At 50.0% G+C, this 26,354-nt stretch overlaps 1 protein-coding gene across 1 annotated transcript in view; it reads left to right on the plus strand.

Annotated features, from left to right (window-relative positions):
* The window catches only part of SLC16A2 (solute carrier family 16 member 2), a 47,312-nt gene that overhangs the window by 12,714 nt on the left and 8,244 nt on the right, over positions 1–26,354 (plus strand). Inside the window, exons 2-4 of the mRNA XM_068151973.1 lie at positions 20,291–20,435; positions 24,847–25,309; positions 25,659–25,802. Coding sequence (XP_068008074.1) covers positions 20,291–20,435; positions 24,847–25,309; positions 25,659–25,802 — 752 coding nt within the window. The remainder of the gene's footprint in view (positions 1–20,290; positions 20,436–24,846; positions 25,310–25,658; positions 25,803–26,354) is intronic.

A 26,354-nucleotide genomic window follows, 5' to 3' on the forward strand; every position in this document is an offset into this window, starting at 1 on the left:
AGAGCAGTTGGGGCCACGTGCTTCTTCCAGGATGTTCCTGATGGTGGGCCAGCTATTAATCCCCATGTGTTTTAGCAAAACCCAGTTTATTTCTGGAGATTTGTGTAAGCAGTGGAAGTGGGGAGCAGTGGGGATGTGGGGAGCTTGCCTGGGATTAAATTGGCCTGAAAGCCAAGCACGCCAAGCTCGCAAGCCCAGGGAGAGCTTAATTAAAGTCTAAGGAGAAGCGTTTCCAAGAAAATAATACAGGGCTATTTAAACTGGGATATTTTTGTTCTGGGCCCAGAATGTCTCTCTTCATTCCCTCTTCGGTGTCGGCTTTAATAAAACAAAATGAGATCTCCAAGAAAAACAAATTGGAGCTCTTAAAAAGACGGTGGGGAGATAAAAATCAGTTTAAGAGTGTTGCTGGTAACACCTTGGGTTATTAAAACGGAAAGAATGCTAACGATGTGATTTGCATCCACCTTTCTTGTGGCTGCGCCCAGGAGGGAGCCTGCTCCCTCTGGGAGAGGGGCAATGGGCAACACGCAGCCCTGCCACCCTTCATCGTGGCCTCTGGGTTGGTGCGCAGGGGGCAGGAGGCTTCGTTGGCAGGGTGGATTGGGGCCTGTTTGGTCATGCGGAAGGGGATTTTGGAGGGCTTTGGGTTTGCTTCCTAAGGCTCGGGGCAGGAGCTTGTAGGATCAGGGGAGGTGGAGTCACTGTCTCTGGAGGTGTTCAAGGAATGTATGGAAGTGGCACTTTAGGATGTGGTTTAACGGCTGTGGTGGTCTTGGGTTGAAGGTTGGACTCGCTCTTAAATGTCTCTTCCAGCCAAAACAATTCTGTGTTTCTGTGAGGTGCTGAGGTCATATACTAAAAGGAAAAGTGGCAAGAGTCAGGATTGAGAGGACTTTGATGATCTGGATGAGGGGATTGAGTCAGTCATCAGTAAATTTGCAGATGACACCAAGTTGGGAGCAGATCAGTTAGAGGGTGGAAGGGCTCTGCAGAGGGACCTTGACCAGCTGGACAGATGGGCAGAGTCCAACATGATGACATTCAACAAGTCCAAGTGCTGGGTGCTGCACTTTGGCCACAACAACCCCATGCAGAGCTACAGGCTGGGGTCAGAGTGGCTGGAGAGCAGCCAAACAGAAAGGAACCTGGGAGTACTGATTGACAGCTGTCTGAACATGAGCCAGCAGTGTGCCCAGGTGGCCAAGCAGGCCAATGGCATTCTGGCCTGCATCAAGAATAGTGTGGCTAGCAGGAGCAAGGAAGTCATTCTGCCCCTGTACTCTGCACTGGTTAGGCCACACCTCGAGTACTGTGTCCAGTTCTGGGCCCCTCAATTTAAAAAGGAGGTTGAGACACTTGAACGTGTCCAGAGAAGGGCAACAAGGCTGGTGAGAGGCCTTGAACACAGCTCTGTGAGGAGAGGCTGAGGGAGCTGGGATTGTTTAGTTTAGAGATGAGGAGGCTCAGGGGAGACCTTGCTGTCTACAACTACCTGAAGGGAGGTTGTAGCCAGGAGGGGGTTGGTCTCTTCTCCCAGGCAATCAGCATCAGAACAAGAGGACACAGTCTCAAGGTGTACCAGGGGAAGTTCAGGCTGGAGGTGAGGAGAAAGTTCTTCACAGAGAGAGCTGTTAGCCATTGGAATGGGCTGCCCAGGGAGCTGGTGGAGTCACCATCCCTGGAGGTGTTTGGGAGGGGATTGGACGTGGCACTTGGTGCCATGGTTTAGTAGTCATGAGGTCCTGGCTGACAGGTTGGACTTGATGATCTTTTCCAACCTTATTGATTGTATGACACCAAACAAAAATCTAAATGGGAAGGCTGAGGAGGGACTGTTTAGGATAGGTTGCAGTAGGGCACGGGACAATGGTTTGGAACTAGAGCAGGGTACGTTTAGGTTGGACTTTAGGAGAAGGAGGAGAAGGTTTTTCACAATGAGAGTGGTGAAACACTGGAAGAGGTTGCCCAGAGATGTCATTGAGGCCCCATCCCTGGAGACAAGGTGACCTTTGAGAGTCTCTTCCAACCCAATTCATTCTGTGACTCTCTAAATCCAGACTGACCTTGGAAAAGATGCAGCCTGTCAGAGCTGCCTGTCATAGCTTGCTCCCCAAGATGCTCTAGCAGGGATATAGGGAGAGCTGGGGAGCAGCTGGTGATATGGTGTTGAACTTTGGTCCCTCAACCATCTGCTTCTACATTTCTGCAGGAAGATTGGATGAAAAGCTGCCCCTTTTTATTCCATGTGCTTGCATCAGGCATTGGGCTAGACGACCTCTAAAGGTCCCTTCCAACCCAGTGCATTCTATGATTCTGTCCTGGACAGAGCTGACCATCTCCTGGTCAAATACTGGAGGCCACTGTTGCCTCCCCAGGATACCACCCATCGTGGGGCACAGGCAGGTACAGGGGTGATGCTTCTGACCCATGTTTGGGGTGAGAAAGTCATAGGGGCTGCCATAGGGTCCTGGCTGTCCATCTGTTTGCCAAGCAGGAGGATGCTTTTGGAGAGAGTGGCTTTAAAATGCCCAGTGTGATGCCCCACCTTTTAGTACTTTTAAAGGGGCTGGTCAGAAAGCTGGGGACAGACTTTTGAGCAGGGCCTGCTGTGACAGGACAAGGGGTGATGGTGTGAACTAAAAGAGGGAGATTCAGAGTAGAAGGAAGGAAGAAACTTTTCATGCTGAGGGTGGTGGGAACCTGGCCCAGTCAGGCCAGAGAGGTGGTAGATGCCCCATACCTGCAACCATTCCAGGTCAGGTTGTCTGTGGCTCTGAGCAACCTGCTCTAGTTGCAGATGTCCCTGCTGACTGCAGGGAGGTTGGGACCTTTAAATGTCTCTTCCAACCCAAACTGGTCTGTGATTCTACAATGCTGTCCGCCTCATAACCACACCCCACCCCTACCTACTGGCAGGATGGGGCTCCAGAGGCCAGCTCCTACCTGGCTGCTGTGCCTGGCTCTATCAGATAAGGCAATTACAGCTTTAGTGCTTAATTGCAGAGGGTAATGATAGCAGAGTGTTATTTAGATAGGAGGCTGACGAGGGGTGGATGTGGGCATTGTTGAGTTCGCGTTTCTTCCAGTGTTCAAAATAAACTTGGTGGGGCCTTAGTGTTGCTGGAGGTGTGAGGTCTTCATGGAGCTCCTTCTGATCATACCTCACTACATCCCATGGCCAAAGGGAAATTCAGCATCATATGAAAACCATGACAACTACCCCAGTGCTGGAGAAGTTTGCCCACAGTTGATGAGAAACCACCTTGGGAGAGGAAAGGGTGAGAGCCAACCAGGAGAGAATCATAGAATCATTAAGGTTGGAAAAGCCTTCCAACCTTCTACCCAACCTCTCCATGGTCACTAGACCATGGCCTGAAGTGCCACATCTAGTTGTTTTTTGAACACCTCCAGGGATGGTGACTCCCCCACCTCCCCAGACAGCCTGTTCCAATGCCTGACCACCCTTTCAGTAAAGAAATTCGAACTGATATCCAGCCTAAACCTGCCAGATTTGGCAACTCTTTCCTATCCTGCTGGTGCTGCAGTGAGAGAGGTGAGCAGGAGGTCCTTGTCTCTGACACAGGGGGTCCCTGTTTTCCCCTGTCCCCATGGAACCCTGTGTCTGTGAGGGTGGCTGTGCACTCCCAGTGTTGGCATTTGGAGCATTTCCCTGCCCAGACTGGCCTGAAAATGGGGATTTTTAAGACCCATATTGGTGCAGGGTGGGTTTCTGCCCAAGAAAGGAAGTTTTGCAGTGTTTGTTCTGATGTCTGCAGTGTGGGCTGATAAAACTTCAGGACATCTGTGGACAAGGCATCATGTTATTTTCTTTTAGCTGGGAGAGCCTGGTCCTTGAGATCTGCATTTTAGAAGAGTGAAGATTCATATCAAATCAAATGTGTTGCCCAAAGCTAAGACAGATTTCTTTTTTTTCCAAGCTGCTGAACTCTTCCCTGCTTCATCAGCCAAAGCATAAATGAGACACCGGGGAGCAGAGGTACTTCAGGTCCTGATTTCACCTCTGTGGCTGGCTGTTAACCCTCACTGACCCATTCTGAACAGCACCTAGAGATAAGATTAGCCCCAGTCTGGATTTTGGAGCTTGTTTTCCTCCCTAAGGACAATATATTCCTCATCCCAGATTTCCCAGCCAAGCCATCTGTAGCCTCTCCTCGCCATGGTTTGTGTCCCTTTGACCTCATAAACGAAAATATGCCCCAGAAAAAAAAGGCAGAAAACACTTTTTACAAGCAGGGTGGTGGAAAACTTTTCAACTCAATGAAGTTGGTTGCTTAGATTTCTATTGTGGGATAAAGAGGGAAGGGGGAGGGGGGGGAAACAACCCAAAAAGCTGTTGGGAAGATGATGCCTGGCAGAGCAGCATGACAAACAACATCTCTGGGGCTTTAATGTTTCCACCGGTCCCGAAGCAGGCATGAGCTCTTGTGAAATGTCAGGCATTGCTGGGTGATGTTGGTCCCCTGGCCACAGGCTGGTCGCTTTGCAGTTGATAGCCTTTGCTTTTTAGCACCCAGGGCAAAGTCCAGGCTCTGAACTTTGAACATTTGGATTTGGGGAGCTGATGAAGAGCCAAAAAAACCCAAGATAGCAGGGTTGGTGTGGAAGCAACAGGTTGTTGGCTGGCTTCTCCATTAGTCAGGGCTGGTGACGAGTTGATCTCCTTTTCCATTTTCTTTTGAATGAATCAGTTTTGGCTCAGCCTGATGGTCAGACTGGTTAAGCAAGAAGCAGCTGGTATTATTCTCATACGTGCTGGAGACAGAAGCCAGCCTCTCCCCAGCTCTGCAAACCTTCCATGGTCCCCAGCCAGCTTCCAGAGCTGCAGTCCTCCAGACGCTGGCTAGGAAAGCTTCATCTTCTCTGTCACCCCATTCCCTGTAACCTCTGTGTGGAGAAAGGGCTCCATATTTTGCCATGCCTTTGGAGGTAGCTGTTGGCATTTGGACGCTCTTGTTTAGGGAAGGGGAGCATGGGCAGCAGGGAGATGTGAGCTCCATCTGCTCAGCCCAGTCACTGCAGACCCCATGGTGCAGACTTTGTAAAACCACGGGAGGGTTTGGGTTGAAAGGGACCTGTAAGGTCATCTGCAGTCAGCAGGGACATCTGCAACCACAGCAGGTTTCTCAGAGCCACAAACAACCTGACTTGGAACTGTGCTAGGGATGGGGCTTCTCCCACCTCTCTGGGCAATCTGGGACAGGGTCTCACTACTCTCAGACTAGAGAGAAGGAAGAGATTTTTCATGCTAAATCTCCTTCATTGAGTTTAACCCCATCTCCCCTTGCCCTCCCACTCTGCCAAAAAGTCTATCACCATCTTTCTTATTGGCCCCTTTAAGTCCTAAAAGGCTACCAAAAGACCTCCCTGGAGCCTTCTCTTCTCCAGGCTGAACAACCCCAACTCTCTCAGCCTGGCCTCCCATCATTGCTGTGGCCTCCTCTGGCCCTGCTCCAACGGGTCCATGTCCTTCCTGTGCTGAGGATTCCAGATCTGGCCCCAGCACTGCGGGTGGGGTCTCAGCAGAGAGGAGCAGAGGATCCCTTCCCTCCACCTGCTGCTGGGGATCAGCCCAGGACACAGCTGGCTCATGTCCATCTTTTCACCCATCAGCACCTCAAAGTCCTTCTCCACAGGGCTGCTCTCCAGCCTTTCATCCCCAGCACGTGTTGATACTGGGGGATGACTTGACCCCTGTGCAGGACCTTACGCTTGTCCTTGTTGAACCTCATGAGGTTCACATAGTCTCATTTTTCAAGCCTATCCAGGTCTCCCTGTATGGATCTGGTCCCTCAGGTGTCTCAGGTGCACCTCTCAACTTCTTGTCATCTGCAAACATGCTGAGGGTGTATTCAGGCCCTGGGGGGCTTGGCCCCTCTGTTCTACCTTATGCCCTGGGGCATGAATGGGCTTCAAAGAATTTGGAGCTCAGGCACTTGAAGGCAACCCCAGAAACTGCAGCAGGTGTTACCTACAGATATCCCACACCTGACACCTGTGCAAAGAGCATCATTTTGACTCCTACCCCAAAAGGTAGTATTTCCATGGGGAGGAAGAGGAGGCTTCCTGGCCCTGGAGGTCGGATATGTAGCTTTTAAACCTGAATCGCAGCGGGACTAAAACTTACCCAGCAACTGACAGAAACCTTCATTAACCTGCCCTGTTATTTATTCTGATCTAAAAGCCCTTGATGCAGCAAAAAGCGAAGGAATTTCTCCGGGGAAGTGCATTAATGTTTCACTGGGTATTGAAGCACTTTGCTGCTGGGGTGCTTTCAGTGGGCTGTCCCCACTTGTCCCCAGTTCCCCTCGGTCTCGTTAAACATTGCGTGGCTCCGGGGAAGCCACGAGGCAGCTCTGCCTGCAGCCATCGCGTGGGCTAAGGCCTTAGGGATTGCTGGTTTAATATATATGTATATGTGTGTCTGCAGAGGTGCAACAGGCACAGAGAGATGTAGCCCATAATCTCAGCATGGTGAGGGTTGGATGGGACCTCTGGAGATCATCTAGTCCAACTTCCCAGATAAAGCAAGGGCACACACAGCAGGGTGCACAGGATCACAATGTCCAGGTGGGTTTGGAATCTCTCCAGAGGAGGAGACTCCACAATCTCTCTGGCAGCCTGTTCCAGGGCTCCAGCACCCTCAAGGTACAGTTTTTCTTCCTGTTCAGGTGGAACCTCCTGGGTTCCAGTTTGTGCCTGTTACCTCTTGTCCTGTCACTGGGCACCACTGATGAGAGTCTGGCCTCATCCTCTTTCCTCCCACCCTTTATCTCTTGTTGAGCATTGATCAGATCCCATCTCAGGCTGCTCTTCTCCAGGCTCAACAGCCCCAGAGCTCTCAGCCTTTGCTCCTCCTAGAGATGATCCAGGTCCCTCAGCATCTTTGTAGCCTCCAGTGGGCTCTCTCCAGTAATTCCTTGTCTCTCCTGAACTCACTAGGGTGAGTAGAGGGGGAGACAAGCTTCCCTTGACCTGCTGATCAGACTTCTCTTAATGCACCCCAGGAGACCATTTGCCTTCTTGGCCACAAGTACACATTGCTGGCTTATGGTTAACTTGTCCACCAGCAATTCCAGGTCCTTCTCTGCAGAGTTGCTTTCCAGCAGGTCACCCCCTCACTTGTACTGGTGCAGGGGGTCATTGCTCCCCAACTGCAGGACTCTACACTTGCCTTAGATGTATATGTATGTGTCTGTGTACTATGGATCTTCATTAGAGGTGGAGCTGGAGGGCTCAGGGCTGGGTTCCTGCGATGCTAATGGGAAACACGGGGCTGGGTACCATCCTCAACGCCTCAGCTGTGATTTTTCTCCACTTACCCAGAGCATCAAAGGGCAGGGCTCGCCCTTCCCCACACCATGCAGTGGCTGCCAAAGCCACCTGGTGTCTGAAAAACTTTCAAATGAGCGTAGGTCAGCCAAAAGTAACAGTCCATTGACAAAGGGGTCTAACCTGTTTCTTCTTGGGGAAGGGAAAAAATAATTAAATTAAATAAAATGTTGAGGGTTTTCAGTTTCCTTTATCTGTCCCATTTGCTTAATTACATCATGGCTTGTTTTTCTGAGATACTCAGCTCTCAAATATGTGCTTTAATGTAAGGAAATGCCAAGAGATTAAAAGCACATGGACATTTTACTCCTTCTTGGCCTCAGGGTGTTTGGTTTAATGATGATGCACAAGTCTTCCCCATCAGCAGGCTTCAGGAGCACTATCCAAAGGTGTTAGCATCTCCATGCCGGAGATCCAGGGAAAATTCTGGTGCTGGAGGAGGAAATATTTTCCCAGTGGCCATCAGGAGAATCACACAATGGTTTGTGTTGGATGGGACCTTAAAGGTCATCTAGTGTAACCCCCCTGCAGTCAGCAGGGACATCTTTAACTAGAGCAGGTTGCTCATAGTCCCATCCAACCTGATGTGGAATATTGAGCCCAAGTCTTCCACTGTGGAGCTGTTTTAACCCATGGACACAGCTGGGATGCTGCTCTGACTGTGTGCCCTCTTGAGGGGCTCATGCTGAACCTGCTTGCAAACGGTTTGTCTTCATTTATTTTGTTTTTTAAAGACAGTCTTCCAATGGGGAAGACTCACTCATGGACCCCCCAGTATGATCAGCCATCAGTTTGTGCCATCCCTCAAGCCACAGGATGGTTTGGGCTGGGGCTGAGCACTGGAACCAGCCCAGGGAACCACTGATGTGGTGAGAGAGCCCTGATGGAAGAAGCCATGGCAGGGAGGTTTTATCTCCATAGTGAATGAAGCTTGGGGGCAAAATAACTTAAAAGCCAGCTGGAGGAGCCTGGAGAGGGGCCTCCCTTGGGAATGTGCCCACAGCAGCCGCTGCTGGGTCCTTCCTTTCATATTTCTACCCTGTGTATGGCCTGGACTTGGGTGGACTTTGTCTTCAGGGAAACGGGGGCCCTGGTGGGTGTAGGCAAACAAATCATATGAGTGAAATATTTTGGTGCTCTTCAGGCAGGAGGCTCTGCTTGGGTGCTGTCAGGGAGGTGTTGCTGCCCCCCCAGTGCTTTCCATCTCAGGGTGCTTGCCGCAGGCTGAGGTTGCTGCAGCACTCTTTCCATCAGAGCTTGGGGGGCTCCATGGGGTTATCTTGATCTAAAAGGTGCTTGGCAGAGTGGGTCAGAGCCAGCAGCACATGTGGATGCTGCTGAGCGCAACACAGGGGATGCTTTCTTCCAGCCTTGCTCATCCTTTGGGTGCACCAGCCTTAACTGATGAGTATTTGGGAGGTTTGGCTTTTCCCTCGCTATGCTCATCCCCATCCTGCTGGAGGAAGGCACTGAACAGGTCCCAGATGGGGCACAGCTGTGCTCCCCTGTGTTCTCTGAAGCATAGACCCATTGAATCATTTTGGTTGAAAGAGACCTTTAAGATGATTGAGTCCACCGTTACCCAGCACTGCCAAGTCTGCCACTGAACCGTGTCCCTCAGCACCACATCTACGTGGCTTTTAAATCCCTTCAGGGATGGGCACTCCACCACTGCTGTGGGCAGCCTGGTGCAGGGCTGGACAGCACTTTTGGGGAAGAAATTGTACCTCATGTCCAACCTAAACCTTCCCCAGTGCAACTTGAGCCCGTCTCATCTTGTCCTATTGCTGGTTCCTTGGGAGAAGAGACCAACCCCCACCTGGCTTCAACCTCCTTTTAGAGAGCTGTAGAGAGTGAGAACACGTCGAGGGGAGAAGAGGGGATGATGTGCGGTGCCAAAGCTTGGGCTGGGGTTGTTGCTCCTAGAGAAGGGAAGGTCCATCACTGCCTTCAGCTCTGTAACAAGTTGCACAAAGGTAGGAAATTGTTCTCCTTGTTTGGGTTGCAAAGTGATTTTCTGAAATTTTGTAGCAAATCACATGTTGGTTGGGGGGAATATTTGGAGTGCAGGAAGACCAGCTCTGGCCTAGAAGAGGGTTGGAGATGCCCATCACTGGAGAAAAGGCTGGTCAGAAGTCTGCCAGGGCAGGCAGGAGACCATAGATGTCCTGCAAGAGCACCTATTTGTCTGAAAAATGGTGGTTTAAGTGTCTGGGCTGGGTGGAGGAACTGTGGCCAGGGCTGCTGGGTTTGGTCTCAAGCCCTCGGTGAGTCTGCTGTTGATGGTCAGGGCTGGCAAAGCACTGGAAGTGTTTTTCTTTCTGAGTATCCCTTAATTAGCTGAAAGGGAACGCTGTCAAGTACCCAACTGGGAAGGAAAAAAGATCTTCATGAGCCTGTGACTGCCCAACATTTTGCCTCCATTTATTTTCCTCCAGCGTCTTTGTTTTCCCTTTGAAAAAAAGGGTGTTTTTCTCTGTTCCTCCATTTAACTGCTATTTATTTGCTGGTTAAGTGGAAGGAATTCAACTGGGATCAGCCTGGCTCCTGCCAGCGACTGGAGTTGGAAAGTTTCAGTGGGGGAGATGTAAGAGCAGAGCCAGGGGGTTGTTTTCCACCCGCTGCCGGTCCCTGCATCATGTCCAGCCAGGCTGGGTGGGTTTAATTCTCCTGTTTTTTCACTGGGATGTTGACAAGGGCCCCTGGGAGTTGCAGTGGGAGGTGCACAGACCCAGACCAGACGGTTTCTTCTTGCTGTTAATGGGAAACAGAATATAGCTTGGGAGAAATTTGGCAAAGAGGAAAACATTTCTGTTTCTTCCAGCTTGGAAGAAAAGCATCCTTTCTCACCCCAGCCCCTCCACAGAGGGAGGTGGGTTCCCAGATATGGCCCAAGTGGGGTTTGATGGAGAGGAGAGGAAGTGGCTGGTGATTTTGTAAGGGATGGAGCAGACTTGGCCACCAGCAGTGTTTCGGGATGGGTACCAAACCTACCTCTCATCAGGGGTTGGGAACCTTCCCACCTTCTCTCAGATGAAAAAAGGGTTGTGATGCCCCAGGTGCTTTCACCTGAGAGTAACACTGGAGCTTTCTGGGGTCCTGCAGCCATGTCTCGGGGATATCAGTGTGTAGATGGAAATGTGATGCTAGCTGTAGTGGTGGGTTGGTTTGTGCTGGCTGTGGGCACCTGCAGAGATGCAAATGTACTGGGCCAAGAGATGAACCACTGACCCTGGCCAAGCTGCTCCAGGCCAAGGAAACATCATAGCAACCACATTCACGGGATGGCTGGGAGGGGGCTGGGGTGCAGCTAAGTGTGAGGCAGGGGGGTGAGGTGCTCCCAGAGTCACTCTCCTGCCTTTCTTGGATTTCAGGTGTCCCCTCTAAACTGGCAGCACTCATCTTTGTCCCAGGCTGGGTAGTAGTGGCTGACCCAGTCCTGGTGCTGGTGTCAGGCTGGGATAGGTGAGTAGGCTGCTCCTCATGATGCTCATGTCCTGGCATGCACCACTGATTCTTCCCTGCCCTGTTTTCAAACATGATGGTTTTGCCTTGAATGGTTGAACATGTCTTGCAGAGCCATCTCCCGATGCTAGTGGTCTCCAAAGGGAGCAAATGTGGTGGGGTGAAATCCTGGAGCTCCATCACCCCCCTCCTTCAGCTGCACTGTCATCCCAGTTGTCTGTGTGCTACAGGAACTAGTTACCAGTATGAGTCTGTCAGCTACAAGAAGTGGTCATGGTGGGAATTTGGAGGAGATGACATGTTTCAGGACTGAGGGAATAGGAAGAGGGTTACCACTCTCCTGCTGGGGACAGGAGAATGGCTGTGGCAGGACATGAGTGCCGAGATGTTCCCAAGCAAACGCTTGTTGTGTGCTTGTACAAGTGACCAGAGGAGGTTAATCATAGTCAAAGCCCAGTGAAGTTTGACCAGGTCATGGCTTTTCCAAAGACTGACCATTTGGGACGTGCAGCAGCAGATGTCTGGGGCCACAGCTGACCCGTGTCATCCCCCTGGAGTTAATCATTGCTGTCAGCTCATGGACCTGCCTGGCTTTGGTGTTGGGTACTGCTTCCCCAAAATCAAGGTGAGAAGCCAGCACATGCAACCTGAAGGAAACCCCAACTTGCCAAAGTGCATTGGGCTGCAGGGAGCTGGGCCCCCTGATCCTAGCTCTGACCATGACTCTGACCCAAACCCCTGTGCCCAACACTGATCCTAGCCCAAATTCTAACCCTGTCCCAGATCCTAAGCCAAACCCTAATTCTGACCATAACCAAACCTCTAACCCAAATCCTGACCCTTTTCTCTCCCTTTCATTTTATAAGGTAGACATAGGGTTCATTGCCCCACATGGTCATGCAGAGTGGGGCAACCTGGAGCAGCTACTGGCAGCTCCCCCATTCTCACCATTTATCCCAATGGACCTCATGCTACCAGCTGCACTTGGGACTGGATCAGGAAAGAAGGATATGATCCACTTTGGACACCCAGTTCCAAGTGCTCAGGGCTACTGGTCCAGCCCTGAGCTACTACACTAGGAGATATGTCCTCTGTATACCAGGGGTGTGTAAATCTCAGGTCACTCTAAATGAAGCCTGAGAACTTGGGTTCCATGGAATGATAGAATGGTTTGGTTTGGAAAGGACCTTAAAGATCATCCAGTTCCAACCCCCTGCCATGGGCAGGAGCACCTTTGGCTAGACCAGGTTGCTCAAAATCTCATCCAGCCTGGTCTTAAACACTTCCAGGGATGCCATGTTCATAGCTTCTCTGGGTAACCTGTTGTAATGTCTCTCCACCCTCACAGTAAAGAACTTCCTAGTGTCCAATCTAAATCTCCCCTGATCAAGTCTCAAACCATTTCGCCTTGTCCAGTTGCCACCGGCCCTTATAAATAGTCCCTCTCAAGCTCTCTGTAGCCCACTTCAGGTACTGGAAGGCCACTATAAGGTAATTTTGATCCCAAGTCCCTAAGGTGGGTTCCCCAAAATGAGTATGGGGACTGTTGGTAGTTTCCCCGCCATGTTTTCCCCACTCTTCTGTTGCAGAGCTGCCAAGTAGGTGGGGACTTCTGTCCTTTTGATGAGTGTGGGGGGACATCCAAGCTGCTGTATGGCTGGGAGAAAAATGAGAGAAAAAAAAGTAAGGAAAGATGCCAAAAATCAGCAGGAAGTTGCCTGGGTTTGGTACCACGTGTTTGGGGGGAGGGGGGCAACCAGACCCCCAGCTGTTCCTGTGGTTCTGCACTCACTGATGGTGTTCCTGAGGCTGGAAAGGTGATTTTGGTTTATTTTATTTCATTTTTATTTTAATTTAATTTTATTTTTTTATATGTATGCACACACTTTTTTCTTTTTTTATATATATATATATATACATAAAAAATACTTTCTTCTCCCTGTGGGTGTGTTTTGAAAAGGGGCTTGGGAACAATGAGGATTAACAAGCAGATAGAGAATTAAACGCAGGGTTTGAGTCTTCAAATGTGTGCAGATTGCAGAGCCTGTGGTGGTGCCAAGATAAACTCTGTCAGGAATAAACATCGTTTGACATGAAAGGCTAATTACAGATTGGAGCTCCACGGGTGGGAGGAGGGAATTTTCACCAATTAAAAGGGAACTTTGCTGGGTTTCATCAAATTGCTGCATTAAATTGCAGCCAAAGGCTGGTGAGGTGTTTGACAGGGCGGTTGAATAAGGGGATGCTCGCCCTCCAGGTCATGCTTTTTGGTTTCCCACCAGTGCTAAAAAGGTTCTGCCAGCTCATTCTGGCAGGATCTGCATGAGGGCACTGGTTTCACCCAGCCTGTGAGAGGTGCCTTCTAGGCACGCAGCCCTAGGCTTCCACCCAGAGAGGTGGACCATGGACAAACTTGGTCCAACGCGACATCACCTGAGCCACCCAACATCAGGCGAGATGGGACAGCAAGAGCTGCATCTTCCTTGAGGGTGTAGGCCATGGAAAAACATCTAGATGGAATATGGTGGATGGGAGCCCATGTGGAGATGGAGTTGTTGCAACCATAGCTCCTCTTTGTTGGGTAACTTTAGTGTGTGGTAGGTGAATCATCTCCCAAAAATTGTATGCCAGAAGGCAACACAGAGAAGAAAAACCTTCTTGGCCTGCTGAGGAGAGCGCTGGGGAGAAAATTCCAGCCTGGGCACATGGTGGGTTTCAGCTGCAGAGCACATGCTGCCTTGTTGCTTTTGGATGGATTTCACAAGAATTTGCATTTCTGGACCAGCTCCGGAGCCTCCCAAGGCTGAGCAGAAGCTGGGCTGTGGACAGGGAGGACGTGATGCAGCTCAGACATGATTTTGAATGCCATTTTGCTCCAACCTGGGTTGAATTTTATGGTCTTGGGATGAAAGGATGCAAAATGTGGCTGAGGTTGAGTTTCTCCAAGACAGTCAGTACAGAACTTCAGGCAAATACTCTGTGCCTGCTGCTTGCCAAGAGAAACCACAGATGTGTCTCCATCCATACTTAATGTGGCTGCAGGTCAGCTAATACTGGGACTTCTCTCTCACATAAGCTGAAATCTGTCACTTAGTGGTTATAGGAGGTGGCCTGGGCATCCTCTCTGAAAAGCTGCCTGAGTCCTTGAGGGCCAGGGAAGCCAGAGAGGCTTCATCAGGAGGGATGTGGTAGAGTTTTTAAAGCAAAGTACATTCCCACCCTGCTTTGCTCAGGTGCCCTGGGCTCCTGAGACAGTTAAAAAATACTTGCTGGGTCTGGTGTCTGAGAAGCTGTTGTGTTTGCCATGGTCATGGGATCATGCCATGGTAATGGTAGCTCCTACTTCAAAACCCACTTGAATGCATTCATGTGTGACTTACCCTAAGTGGTCCTGCTTTGTAGGGGATTTGGACCTGATGACCTCTGGAGATCCCTAGCGTTCTGTGATTCTATGATTCACCTACGACATTCTCTTTTTCCCTTAGTCTCTCCTAATCCTCTCCTAGTATCACCACTACTGGGACACTGAAAGGGTCTTTAGTCAGACGTGGCCTGGAATAATTCCTCTGAATCATGCCATTTATCCCAATTTTCAGGTTGTTATGGAATTATTTTTGAAAGAAGGGAGGAGGGAGAAGTCAGCCAAACCTGATAAAGGAGGACTTTGTTCTGAAGCTTTAGGGTATGGTACCAAGCAGGGCTTGCTATACAATTAATGAGTTTAGCTGGCTTTTAGCTGCACATGATGCATGGTAGCTGCCACCACAGCACCCCAGCACCACCTCCCATCTGGCCTGGCTGCTCCTCAGCTTTGGTTTGCTGCTCCTCAGCTTCGTTTCCCTTCCTGCTGTGCATTGCGGTGGCCTCCTCAGAGTTTGTGTCTGCCTTTATTTAAGCCCTAACCAACCCTCCCTGGGATGGGCTTGGTCCACAGGGGTTGTTGAGCGCATAGAGCCAAGCTGTTGGGAGCCTTTCAGGCTTTGAGCAAGCAAGAGAATGACGCAAATTGCTTGTTTAGGGCAGAAGATAAAACAGCTGCTTCATTTTCATTGCAGATGTGCTGCGAGCAGCACTCATCAGCTCTGTGGAGACAGGGCACAGGCTTTCCCACAGTGTCTGCAAGGACAGGGCCACCAGGTTGCTTGGGCAGCCAGGTCACCCAAAAAGGGTGGGCTAGGAAGGGCTTTTGAAGATGTGTGATGAGGTTTGCCATGCCAATAGTTTCCCTGACAGCAGAAAACATGAGTCAAGAAAGTGTGTCTCACAGGAGAAGTACAGATGGGGAGGTGGAAGTGATTCACCTTTGACTGCCCCATTTGTCACAGAATGATAGGGGTTGGAAGGGGCCTTGGGAGATCATCTGTTCCAAAGCCCCCACCCAGAGCAGGTGCACAGTATGGTGTCCAGACAGGCTTTAATGACTGCAGAGATGGGGACTCCACCTCAATGTGAGGAGAAAGTTCTTATTGTAAGGGTGATAGAGCACTGAAACAGGCTGCCCTGAGAGGTTGTGGAGTCTCCTCTGGACATTGTGATCCTCAGCAACCTGCTATGGGTGACCATGCTTTATTAGTGAAGTTGGGATAGATGATATCCAGAGGTCCCTTCCAGCCCCTACCATTCTGTGATTCTGTGACACCCACATTTTAAGTATTGACAAGCATTGGAGAGATCTGCCCTCAGTCTTCTCTAGGCTAAAAACCCTCTGAGAAGTGCTTGGGGAATGTCCCCTTCTGCAGCCTGTCCCTGTCCTCTCCTGCAGTTGCCTTCTGCTGGCTGCACGGCGCAAGCGGGAGAAGCCAGGGGAAGCGAGGGAAGACACTTCCTCCAGCGACGGATCTGAGGTCACCTCCTGGCCCTTGATCCCTCCAGCCCGGGGTATGTGGGTCAGCGGGGAAGCACAGCTGAGAGCGACGTCCCTTCCTTCGCTCTCCCTGGGGACCCATTTTTAAAGGAACAAGTCTTACGCAGTGCCATTTTTAATGGTGTTTTTTGGAACAATGAGCTCAATACCAGGAGGTTTGGATCTGCGTCTCCGAGCGGGGATGTTTTCTCCGGTTGTTTCTCACCTTGCCCTACTCTGCCATGCCCAGAAAGCTTTCTCTGCTTGGCAAAATACCAGCAAGGCAGGAGTTTTTCATCCTTTTTGGGTGGCTTTGCTGGGAGGAAAGCTGATTTGATGTGTAGGACTTGCTTGTACCAGCCCCAAGGACCCTGCCCACCTCTCACTGCCATGAATATGCAGACATGGTGCTCACAGACCTCCCTGGATTCTCAGTATTGCCATCCCCATAGAACTGTAGAATACTCTAGGTTGGAAGGGACCTTTAAAGGTCATTTAGTCCAACTCCCCTGCAGTCAGCAGGGTCAGCTCAGTCATCATGGTCAGTTGACCATTGTAGGTTGCCACGCCCACTTGCCAGCCTTCCTCTGCCATGAAGTCCCCAGCAGTGTTATCCACTGGCAAGAGGAGGACTTGCTGGCCAAGGCATGCCTAGTCCCAGAGCTCCTCCAGCTTGATGATGTTGGGTTGGTGGGCAAATGAGTCCTGGGAGGGACAGCGTGTCTTGGCCACATTACCCTTGTCTGCTACACCACAGCATCTTGTCCTTGAAGATCTTCAGCCAGTGTATTCCTCTGTCCATGCAAGGTTGCTTTGAACCTGCCATGGACTAACAGTTTGACTGTCTTTAAGTCAAGGTGGGAAGGAGTCATTTGCAGCACTTTAGCTGGAGCTTTACCTTGTGTGATCATGCTCTCCTCGGTGATCCTCTTCTCCAGCAAAGGGACCTAGGCCCATGCTGAGCTTTTCCCAGATTCAGGACCACCAGGAAGGTTCCGTCAGCTCTGGAAGAAGTTGGGCCTGCAGGTGGCCTGGATTTGGTTGACAGCTCTGGCTGCTTCTGTCCCCAGCCTGCTGTTGTACCTCTGAGACCAAGCAGCAAGGATCTGGGTGGGGTCATGACTCTCCAGCTGCTGTTTTATTGACTACAGGAGGGGCTGTGTGTGGGAGCAGAGCAGTATGGACATGACTGGTCTAGGTGTAAATCACAGTGCCAAGTAGGGTCAGCAGAGAGGGGTATTGGGGAGGGACAGCATGCATTGAGAGGCCTCTAACCAAAGTTATCTTCACTCCTCCTTGCAAAAGGAGAGTGCTTTAAATACCTCTTTTAAATTATTATTTTCTTTTAACTAGAAAAAGTGATTTCTGAAGCATTTGGTATTTCTGTGAAGGCATCCCTCAGAGATGGGGTTTTTCTGGACTGTCACCAGCCAAGTCCCACCATGGCACCCAGTTCAGCAGGTCCAAAACCTGCCTCTTCATCTGGCATTCCCAGGTGGTGGTTGTACTCGCAGCATCTTGATACTTGATCAAGTCTTAACCTGACTCCTGTCCAAGTTCTGTGCAGCTCTTGAGCTCCTTCCAGCTCTGTCCTCAGCTGGATTGAGTCCATCATTTCTTTTAGGATCTGCTTGATCACACTGCACTGCTGATAAGGCCTCAAGCCTCTTGTGGGGGCTTGTCTTTGTGTGTTTCAGTATCTCACCTAGGTTATCAACCAAGGAGGGTTGTGAGGTGTGGCTGGGCTAGGAATTAACCATCTCATCCAAACCTTGTGGAAATCAGAAGCAAAGATTCCACTTTTTTTCCCCCTGTGGGGTTTACATCAAGTCATAACTTCTCCAGCATCAGAGGAGCAGCCCAAGGGAAGTCCTGACTCAAGCTGGTTAAACCTCATCTGGTTTCTACCAGAGGAATGACTACTTCTGCCTTTCATGTCCAGGAAAATCCAGGAGAAATTTCAGTGCTGCCTTATACAGATTGCCAAAAATAAACCCTTCATTCCAAGCAGACCCAAGAACTCCAGCTCTGTGTCTAGAAGGGCAGGTTTGGTGCTACACTTTACATGAACCCCCATTTTTTCCCCCAACTTACGGTCTCTGCCATAAGTTGGTCTTCTCCAGCTTTGTCCTGACCCAGGTGAAAAGAGATCATCACCATCCCAATGGGTGTAGACCAGGGATGAGTGTAAATTGTGTGATCTTCTCCTGGGAGGCTTTTTGGGTATGAATCACACCAGGACCAAGGCAGATTTCTCCTACTCTTAGACTTGGCCATGGTTTCTTCCCAGCACTGGAGCTCGCCCAGCCCTCCTGGCTTCCTGGGGCTTCGCTGGGAAGCACTGGGAAGACAAAACCCGGCTCTGGAAGTGGAGCTATTGTTCTTACTAATTTTAACTTGATGTTCTTCCCTGAGCCTATTTTTATTCATTGCTTGTGGTAAGCCCTTTCTCTAAGGTAGAGCAATTTGCCACAGGACTCTTTTTTCCCGCCCCCCTCCACCCCCCCATGTGTTTACCAATTTGAATTGAGCCATATCTCCTCTTTCCAACCCCAAAGCTGGAGGAGCTCTTAAGCGCCCATTGCTGAGCTTTGTGCCTTTCTCTTTGCTTTGATCTCTGCAGGTGAGTGTGCCTTTTATTTTGGGATGGGGGCCCAGAGATTGATACTGCTTATTTGCATGTAAATCCTGGGGGTTATTAAGATCAGAATCTGGCCCTTTAAATTTAATACTTCGCTTTATGCTTTTATTTCCGCGTTTCTTAAAGTAATTTCCAAAAATAACAAAACTTCAAACATGACAGGGCTGTCTAACCTTTTACTGCCTTGGCTGGAGTAGAAGGAACATTTCTGGAAGTATATTATCCAATTTAACGAGCCTTTCCCATCTTGGCTTTGCTCCCACCCCTCACCCCCTCTTCTCTTGGAGTTGTTTTGGACGGCTTCTTGGAGTTGTGCCACCTAATCCTATTAGAAGGACTTGCATTACACTGTGTCTTGTGTTTATAACCAAGAAAATCAGCTGGAGAAGGGGGGTCCTCACCCTCTCCCTTGTCCTTTTGCATCTTGCCCGGTGTTGAGACAAGAGCCCAGCGAGTCCCATGAGGTTCCCGCGCAGCCTTTGCTTTGCTTTTTTTATTCCTCCACTTTGCATTTTTTATTCCTCCACTTTGCATTTATTAAGGGAGGATCTTGGAGTAAATTGAGTCCTTGCAAACTTATAATTAATTTGGATGGGTCAGTTCTTCCCAGGCTTCTTTGTGTGGCCTTTTCTGAAAGGCAGAGAGGTTGTTAGAGAGTTGGGATTTGCTTTTTCTGGCTGTTTTCTGAAAATCTCACAGCTCTTGAAGGGTGAGTTGTTGTGTGGGGCTGGGCTAAAAGGGTTGGCAGAGCACTTGGTTTGGGTGCAAAAGGAAAACAACCCTCCCCCCCCAAAAAAAAGAAAGAATAAAAGAAAAGCAAGGAGCACATGTCCTGTGGGCTGTGGGGGGCAGGTCATGCTCCTGAAGCTGGGAGATGCTCCAAGAGGTTCCTTCACTCGGGTGCTGGGTAGGACTGAGAGTCCCTTGTCTGTCTGTCCATCCTGCCCTGCCCTGTGCCTCCCCAAGAGGACCTCTTGCTTCTCCTCAGAGCTGGTAGACTGAGATTTTTTTTTTTTCCTTTACCACATTGCTTTTCTTGAAAAGCTGCCTTTCCTCCCCAAAGCAGTCACAGAAACCATTAACAAGAGAAGGTGGAGGGCAGGGAGAAGATGACAGGCTGAAATAACCTGTAATAATCTAAGTGTTTGTAAAAAGATGGACAGACAGTGGTTTGCTCCAGAGATGGGTCGGAAAAAGACATGAGATCATGATCTTACTTGAGCATCACTGGGCAGGGCCAGGGATGTGATTTAACCTGGCACAACCCATGTGTCTCCCATCAGCCCAGCTGCAAGGAAGGAGCCCCACTGAATGTGGGACAAAGGGGTGGTGAAGTAGTTCTTACTCTGGGGAAGCAGTAGATGAGTGTGGCACCTGGAAATCCAAACACTTCCTAACCAAAGCCAGGGACCAGGGTGCTCTTGGGAGCTTGGGGACCTTTTGGCCAGGGAGGTAGAATCATGGAGTCATAGAATTGTTTTGGTTGGAAGAGACCTTAACCATATCCCTCAGCACCACATCTACACAGCTTTGAAACCCCCCCAAGGATGGGGACTCCATCACTGGCTTTTGACAGTCTGTACCAGGGCTTGGCAACACTTCTGGGGAAGACATTGTTTCTCATGTCTAACCTAAACCTTCCGTGGTGCAACTGAGGCAGTTTCCTCTCACTCTGTCACTTACTCCTTGGTAGAAGAGACCAACCCCCCCCTGGCTCCACCCTCCTTTCAGGAAGTTGTAGAGAGCCAGAAGGTCTTCCCTCAGCCCCATGTCTCCATCACATGGGTGAACATTGAGGTGTTGCAGGGTGCACCCCAGCCATGACACCAGTGGGCAGCACGGGTGGTAACCATGCTAATTAACAGTGTGAAGGGACTACCTCTCTGCTGAGACCACCTTCAAACCTGGAGTTGGTCCCTAGTTGTTCCCCTCCTGGCCCCCATTTGGTATCCCACCTTGACCATTGCTTTTCTTCTCTTTCTCCCCAGCATGGGTTGGCTCCTTGGCCATGGGAATGATTTTCTTCTGCTCTCCTATTGTCAGCATCTTCACCGACCGGATCGGTTGCAGGACCACTGCAGCCTCAGGAGCTGCCATCGCCTTCATTGGACTCCTCTCCAGCTCCTTCACCAAGTAAGGCTGCACAGGGGCCATCCAGCTCCTCAACAAGCTCCTCTTTCTCACTGTTCCCTGCAACCCCTGCTGCCTACACATTGCTGCTGCCTTTTGGGGCAAAGTAGGTGGTTTCCATCCAGATGAGAGGTCTCCTGGCATTCCTGCAGCCCACGTGCACTCAGCTTGTTTCTCTCCAAATTGAACCAAGTTGCTCTTTTGTCCTTATATAACAAGAGAGTAAATTTTACCTGGGTGAAGAACTTTGTTTTATGGGATTTCAGCCCTCAGGTCCTTCATTTGATCTTTAAAATATGCAATGAAGAAGTTGGCACACCTCTTGCAGGCAGCTCCAAAGAGGCGCTTGTGGACAAAACCGTTCTCCTTTGGAACTGATTTCACATTTGCAACTGGAAGTAAATTAATACTTAAAATAATATTTGATGTTTTATACCTGGCAAGAGGGACTTTCCATGCAGGGCAGATGGGAAGGGGGACATAGAGGGCGTTTGGAGCAGTTTGTGCTGTTCCTGCTCTAGCTTGGCAGTTTGAGGGAACATGGGGTTGGTTCTGCTCCTTGTTTTCCATGGCTGATCCCATGCCGTGAATTTCTGCTGACAGGGGCTCACTGGTGTGCATTTGGATGGCAGTTTACCTGGTTCAGTGTGAGAAGCTTTCCAACTCAAGATAGCTGCATCCTTGGGGGAACAAAAATAAGTCATCTCTGTGGTCTTTTATATGATACTCATTGGAGACACCACCCAAAACATCGCTTGCCCCATTTTTTTCTGAATAGAAAAATTGCTTTGGGCTGGATTTCACTTTAAATCAATATCTGTTTAATGAAAATGCTTCCAGAAGTGGGACTTCTGAAGCAAGCACACACTAGTTTACTGGGGGATGGCTTGCCTGTGCTGTGCTCCTCCCTGTCCACCCTGCCCGCATGGGTCAGCAGGACCCCAGTTCCCTTTTACTTTGGTCAACAAGACCCTCCTGTTCACTCCAACCTTAGTTCCTTATGTGATGGGTCCCCCCCAGTCTCCAGATGCGGGAGCTCTGCATTATGTTGGGAGGTGGGACACTTCTTCTGAGAGAGGATCTACTCAGTGTTTATCAAAATCTAAAGGACAGAGGTCAAGAGAACAGAACTGGGTTCTTTTCAGTGGTGCCCAGTGACAGGACAAGGGGCAAGCGGCACAAACTGGAACCCAGGACGTTCCATCTGAGCAGGAGGAGAACTTCTTTGGTGTGAGGGTGCTGGATCCCTGGAGCAGGCTGCCCAGAGAGATTGTGGAATCTCCTTCTCTGGAGAGACTCCAAACCCACCTGGACATTGTAATCCTGGGCAAGCTGCTGTGGGTGCCCCTGCTTTAGCAGGGTATTGGACTAGATGATCTCCAGAGGTCCCTTCCAAATCCCACCATGCTGGGATTCTGTGATTCTGAGCCTCCTGGCAAAGCCATAGAGACTTGGACTGATAACAGTCAGGGGAACTTGGGATGCTAAAACCATCATGGACAGTGGCATTGAAGGAATCACCTTCAGTGACTTCCTCTGCAGACGCCACTCCTTTGTGTCTCAAAAAAATAATTGTAATCAGAGAAAGCACAGTTGGTGCTCAGGGAAGATATGCCCAGGCTCCTGGGAGCACAGATCACAGAGCTTTCCATAGAATCTTGCATTCCTTCTAATCTGCAAAGCTTGGAATTTTGCCCCCACCTCTCTATTGTAAAATGTTCATGCTAAGAAAATGAGCTCTTGGGACCATGTCGCTGCCAGGGGCTTGTTATGTTGGGCTCAAAAACAATATCAAACAGTACAGGCAGAGAAGAATATTGTTTCCAGGGGAGCTCTAGAGCTGAAATCCCCATTTCCTGCCTTCTTGCTCTTGATTCACATTCCTTTGGCTGCCTTTTAAGGGAGAAAGGAGCCCCTCTGCAGCTGGACCGAGGCGAGGGAAGCTGCCTTCAGCACAGCCCAGATGAAGGAAGAGCAGCAAAGCTGTGGGATTTGGCAACCTTCCATCTGGATGGTGAAGGCTGGTCCCAAAATTCAGAGCTAACAGCTCCTGCTCACCCAGAACAATGGAGAAGGGGGTGGTGTGGGGTTGTTTTTGGTCCCTCTTCCCAGCTCCCTGCAGCTGGAGATGACGCACCCAGCGCCGGCTGGGCTGCATGCGAAGGGAGCTGTTGAGCATGAGCTGCAGGCTGGCTTTGGTGGGCTCAGGCAGGGCTAAATCAAGGCTGATCAACCCTTTAGCTCCTGCTTTCTCTAAAATGGATTTGCTTTGGAGCAGCAGCTGTTCCCAGCATGGCACTAAGCTGATCCAAAACTACTTCCAGCTACCAAGCCTGTGTGGCAGGACCCCATTTCTTCCTACTTTCAAAATATTAGTACTTTTCTACAAACCCCCAAAATAAGTAAAATATGACGAAAAGCAGAGCTCTGGGGTAGGCTGAAGTTTTCTGGCTGAAGTCCTAGTGCAAGGCAGCAAAGCAAGGAAAACTTCTCTTTGACATTTCCTGTACTCCTGATCAGCTCAAGCAACTGCAGATCTTATATGCCCTCAAGAAGAGGGAAATCCCAGTTGTGCTGTGACTTCACCTTCCCTCTAGCTTTAAGGGGGATATTTTAGCATGAGAAATTGGGGTGGTAATGTGTTTTGAGGAATCTGGGATTTGACTGCATGACCTTTAAAGGTCTCTTCCAACCCAAACCATTCTATGAATCGATGAATGGGAGATGATGGCCAGTTTAGCAGGGCTGTCTTCATATGACTCCAGCGCTCTCCCAGCAGTCCTTTTCTGCACTATTAAGCACTTTGTGGTGGGGTTTGAGTCCCTTTTCATCTTCTCTTTCCCCTCTGCAGTTTTTGCCCAGTTTCTCCTGCAGAGAGAAATCTCCCACACCACTGCCAGAGGGGCTGAACAAGGGCTGGTATCATTGCAAGCTCTGAGGGGCAACCATTGGAAGGACACCTCCATGTTCCAGGAGATGTCGTTATCCATGGGAGACCTCATTATCTGCAACAGCAAATGCCACCCTTCCAACTGCAGCTGGCTGAATCAGAGGGTGGAAAATCTTGGCTCAGAAGCATGGCTGAAAGGAGCCACTGCTCATGAAGGGATGTCTTAGCGTGAATGGGAAGCAGATGAGAACCATGGCATTTGTCTCCACTTATTCAAATTCAGCTTAGTTGCAATACCAAAGCTGGTGTGACCAGCAGAGATGGCCAGGGCTGGTGTGTGGGAGGTCAGAGACAGCCTACATAGCCCAACTGCTTGTCTGGCTCCTGCAGAGAGGGGTTCTGATGTGGCTTTATTCTAGAGTAGCTGGAAATTGCTTTTCATGACAGTCATTTGTCTTGGAGCCCCTGGGCACAGTGAGCATGTTCTGTTTTCTGCTTGGCTAGCTAAAGAGGCAAGCATGTAATGGCAGGAATGATGTGCTCCTGAAGGTTTTCTCGACTTCAAACTACTCCACTAGGTCTGCGCTGCTGTCTTCTCCTTCGCTTCGTGAGCACCACTCACTATTTCACAGGAGTTGGTCTGAGTGTTGGAGTAAAGGCCCAGCTTGTGCAGCATCTCTTGCCCCATGAACTGCCCAAATATTTCCATCTCACTCTCCTGCCATGCACTATTTCATGGCAGATTTTTGCAGCTGAGTGTATCGCATGGGGATGAAGGAAAAATCCTACATCTGGAGGAAAGCACAACAGGTTGTTGGCACCACCTAACCTTAGGCTCCTTTCTGAGATGCTTCTGTTGGGATAACCAGGCTGGCAGTTGGGAAAGGGCTCCTTCCAAGGGCTCTCAGGACTTTCCACCTGTTCTGTAGAGCAGCCACTTCGCTCCCTCTTCAAGTGCAGCCATCAATGTAAGGTACAAATGAGATCTATTAACAGGCTAATTGAAACTCTCAGAGGAGCTTAAAGAAGAACAACTTCATTAACCAGCCTGGAGCCTGGGCAGAAACTCAGTGTTCCCTTCTTGAGTGCTTAATAACCAGGAGGGTTGGTGCCTTCTGCTTTCAAACACTGGGTTCAGAATGGTTTCAATTAGTTCTTCCATTGGAAAAATGGGCTAAAAATAGCCCGTCCTGCCTACCCTTAGAAAAGTTTTCTTGCTGTAATTTAAAAACCATTCCAGTTAGGTCAGCTTCCCAAGGAGAGCAGGTTGGCTGCTGCCTATTCCTCCTTGCAGAAAGCACTCCCCAGCTAGACTTCATTTTCCTGAAGACTTAACTTGCCAGCTGTGAAATGAGGATAATCCTTGCTTTAGCTAAGGATTAAGCTCTTTGAGGTCAGACTGTCTGTGTAGTACCTGTGGTATTTGAGACCTGGGTCTTGAATCCAGGTTTGCAGGACCACAAGGGAGAAGGTTTCCTTATCTCCGCCTACCATAACCACCTTGATGTATTTTTTCCCCACCAGATCTCTGGAAGTTCGTTATTTCACCTATGGAATCCTCTTTGGCTGCGGCAGCTCCTTTGCCTTCCAACCTTCACTGGTCATCCTTGGTCACTACTTCAAGCGTCGCCTGGGCTTGGCTAACGGCATTGTGGCCGGGGGCAGCTGCCTCATCTCTGTGCCGCTCCCCTTCTTCATGAAGGTGGTCGGGGAGGCCATTGGGCTGGCGCATACTTTCCAAGTACTCAGTGCCTTATTGCTCATCCAGATATTCTTGTCCTTGACCTACCGGCCCATCTTGCCACCCTCTTGTGACTCTCAGCACGATGGGCAGGACAAGCTGGGCAGCCGGAGCGTGCGGCAGCAGTGCTGGGCTCAGACGCGCAAGTATTTCAACCTGAGGGTGTTCCGGAGAAAGACCTATCGGATCTGGGCCTTCGGCATTGCTACTGCTGTCCTGGGATATCTCGTACCTTACATGAACCTGGTAAGAGCCCTGGCTGGGCCTGGAAGGGGAAGGAGCTGAATGGGCTCCTCTGTGCAAATGAGGAGACAGTGGGAAGGTGGAGATGGGCAGCAGGGACAGAGCCACCAAAATCCTGGAAGCTTTTTAATGCTCCTGTGTGTGCTCTGTGCCTCCCAAGAGCAAGCATAGGCGGTAAGAGAGGAGGGAGCTGTTGGGTTGGGGAAATGTGCAGGTCAGCGTGGTGCAGACATGAGGCTCATGCAACTACCTCCAAAGCCACAAGCCCTCTGTGGGAATTCTCCCTTTCTGGGATATGCAAGGGATTAACTTGCTGAGGATTCACCTCCTTGCATCCTTCCCTCCATCCCAGGTAAAATACGTGGAGAAGCGCTTTCAAGAAACCAAAAAGGACTGGATCCTCCCAGTGTGCCTCGGAGCCATGTCAGGGCTGGGGCGCTTGGTTTCAGGTCGCATTGGTGACTGCATTCCTGGGCTGAAGAAGATTTACCTGCAGGTGCGTTGTGTCCAACCCTCCACAGAGCTGCTGGCTAACCACTGAGGATCAGGGCATCTCTGCAATCACTATCAACACTCTGCTTAATAACAGCCAGACAGAGATCACGAACCCCTCTCTGACCGCTGCCTGACACCCATGTCTGCTGTTAGGGAAGAACATTTACTACAGAAAGGTGTACAGAGAAGTGACTCACTTCACCTGAGGTCTCAGTGGCCATTCAGCAATCAAACTCTGTGGTTCCAACTCTTCCCAAGCTGCTGGACGCCCTGTCACCTGCTTGTGGTTTTTGAAGAGCAAACTGTTGAAATCTAGCAGCTAATCCAGCAGATAATCCTTCCTAAAGCTTCTTAAAAGGTTATTCCTAAGGGCCTCTCTGAGATGAGAGCAGAGGATGCTTCCCCCTGTACTGGGCACTGGTGAGGCTACATCTCCAATACTGGGTTCAGTTTTGGGCCCCTTAGTCCAAGAAGGTCATTGAGGTGCTGGAGCAAGTCCAGGGAGGGGCAGTGAAGCTGGTGAAGGGTCTGGTGAGAAGCAGCTGAGGGAACT

This window comes from Melanerpes formicivorus, unplaced genomic scaffold (genome assembly GCF_026170545.1).
Source record: "Melanerpes formicivorus ecotype bairdi unplaced genomic scaffold, bMelFor1.0.p_v2 SCAF_22, whole genome shotgun sequence".
Classification (NCBI taxonomy): domain Eukaryota; kingdom Metazoa; phylum Chordata; class Aves; order Piciformes; family Picidae; genus Melanerpes; species Melanerpes formicivorus.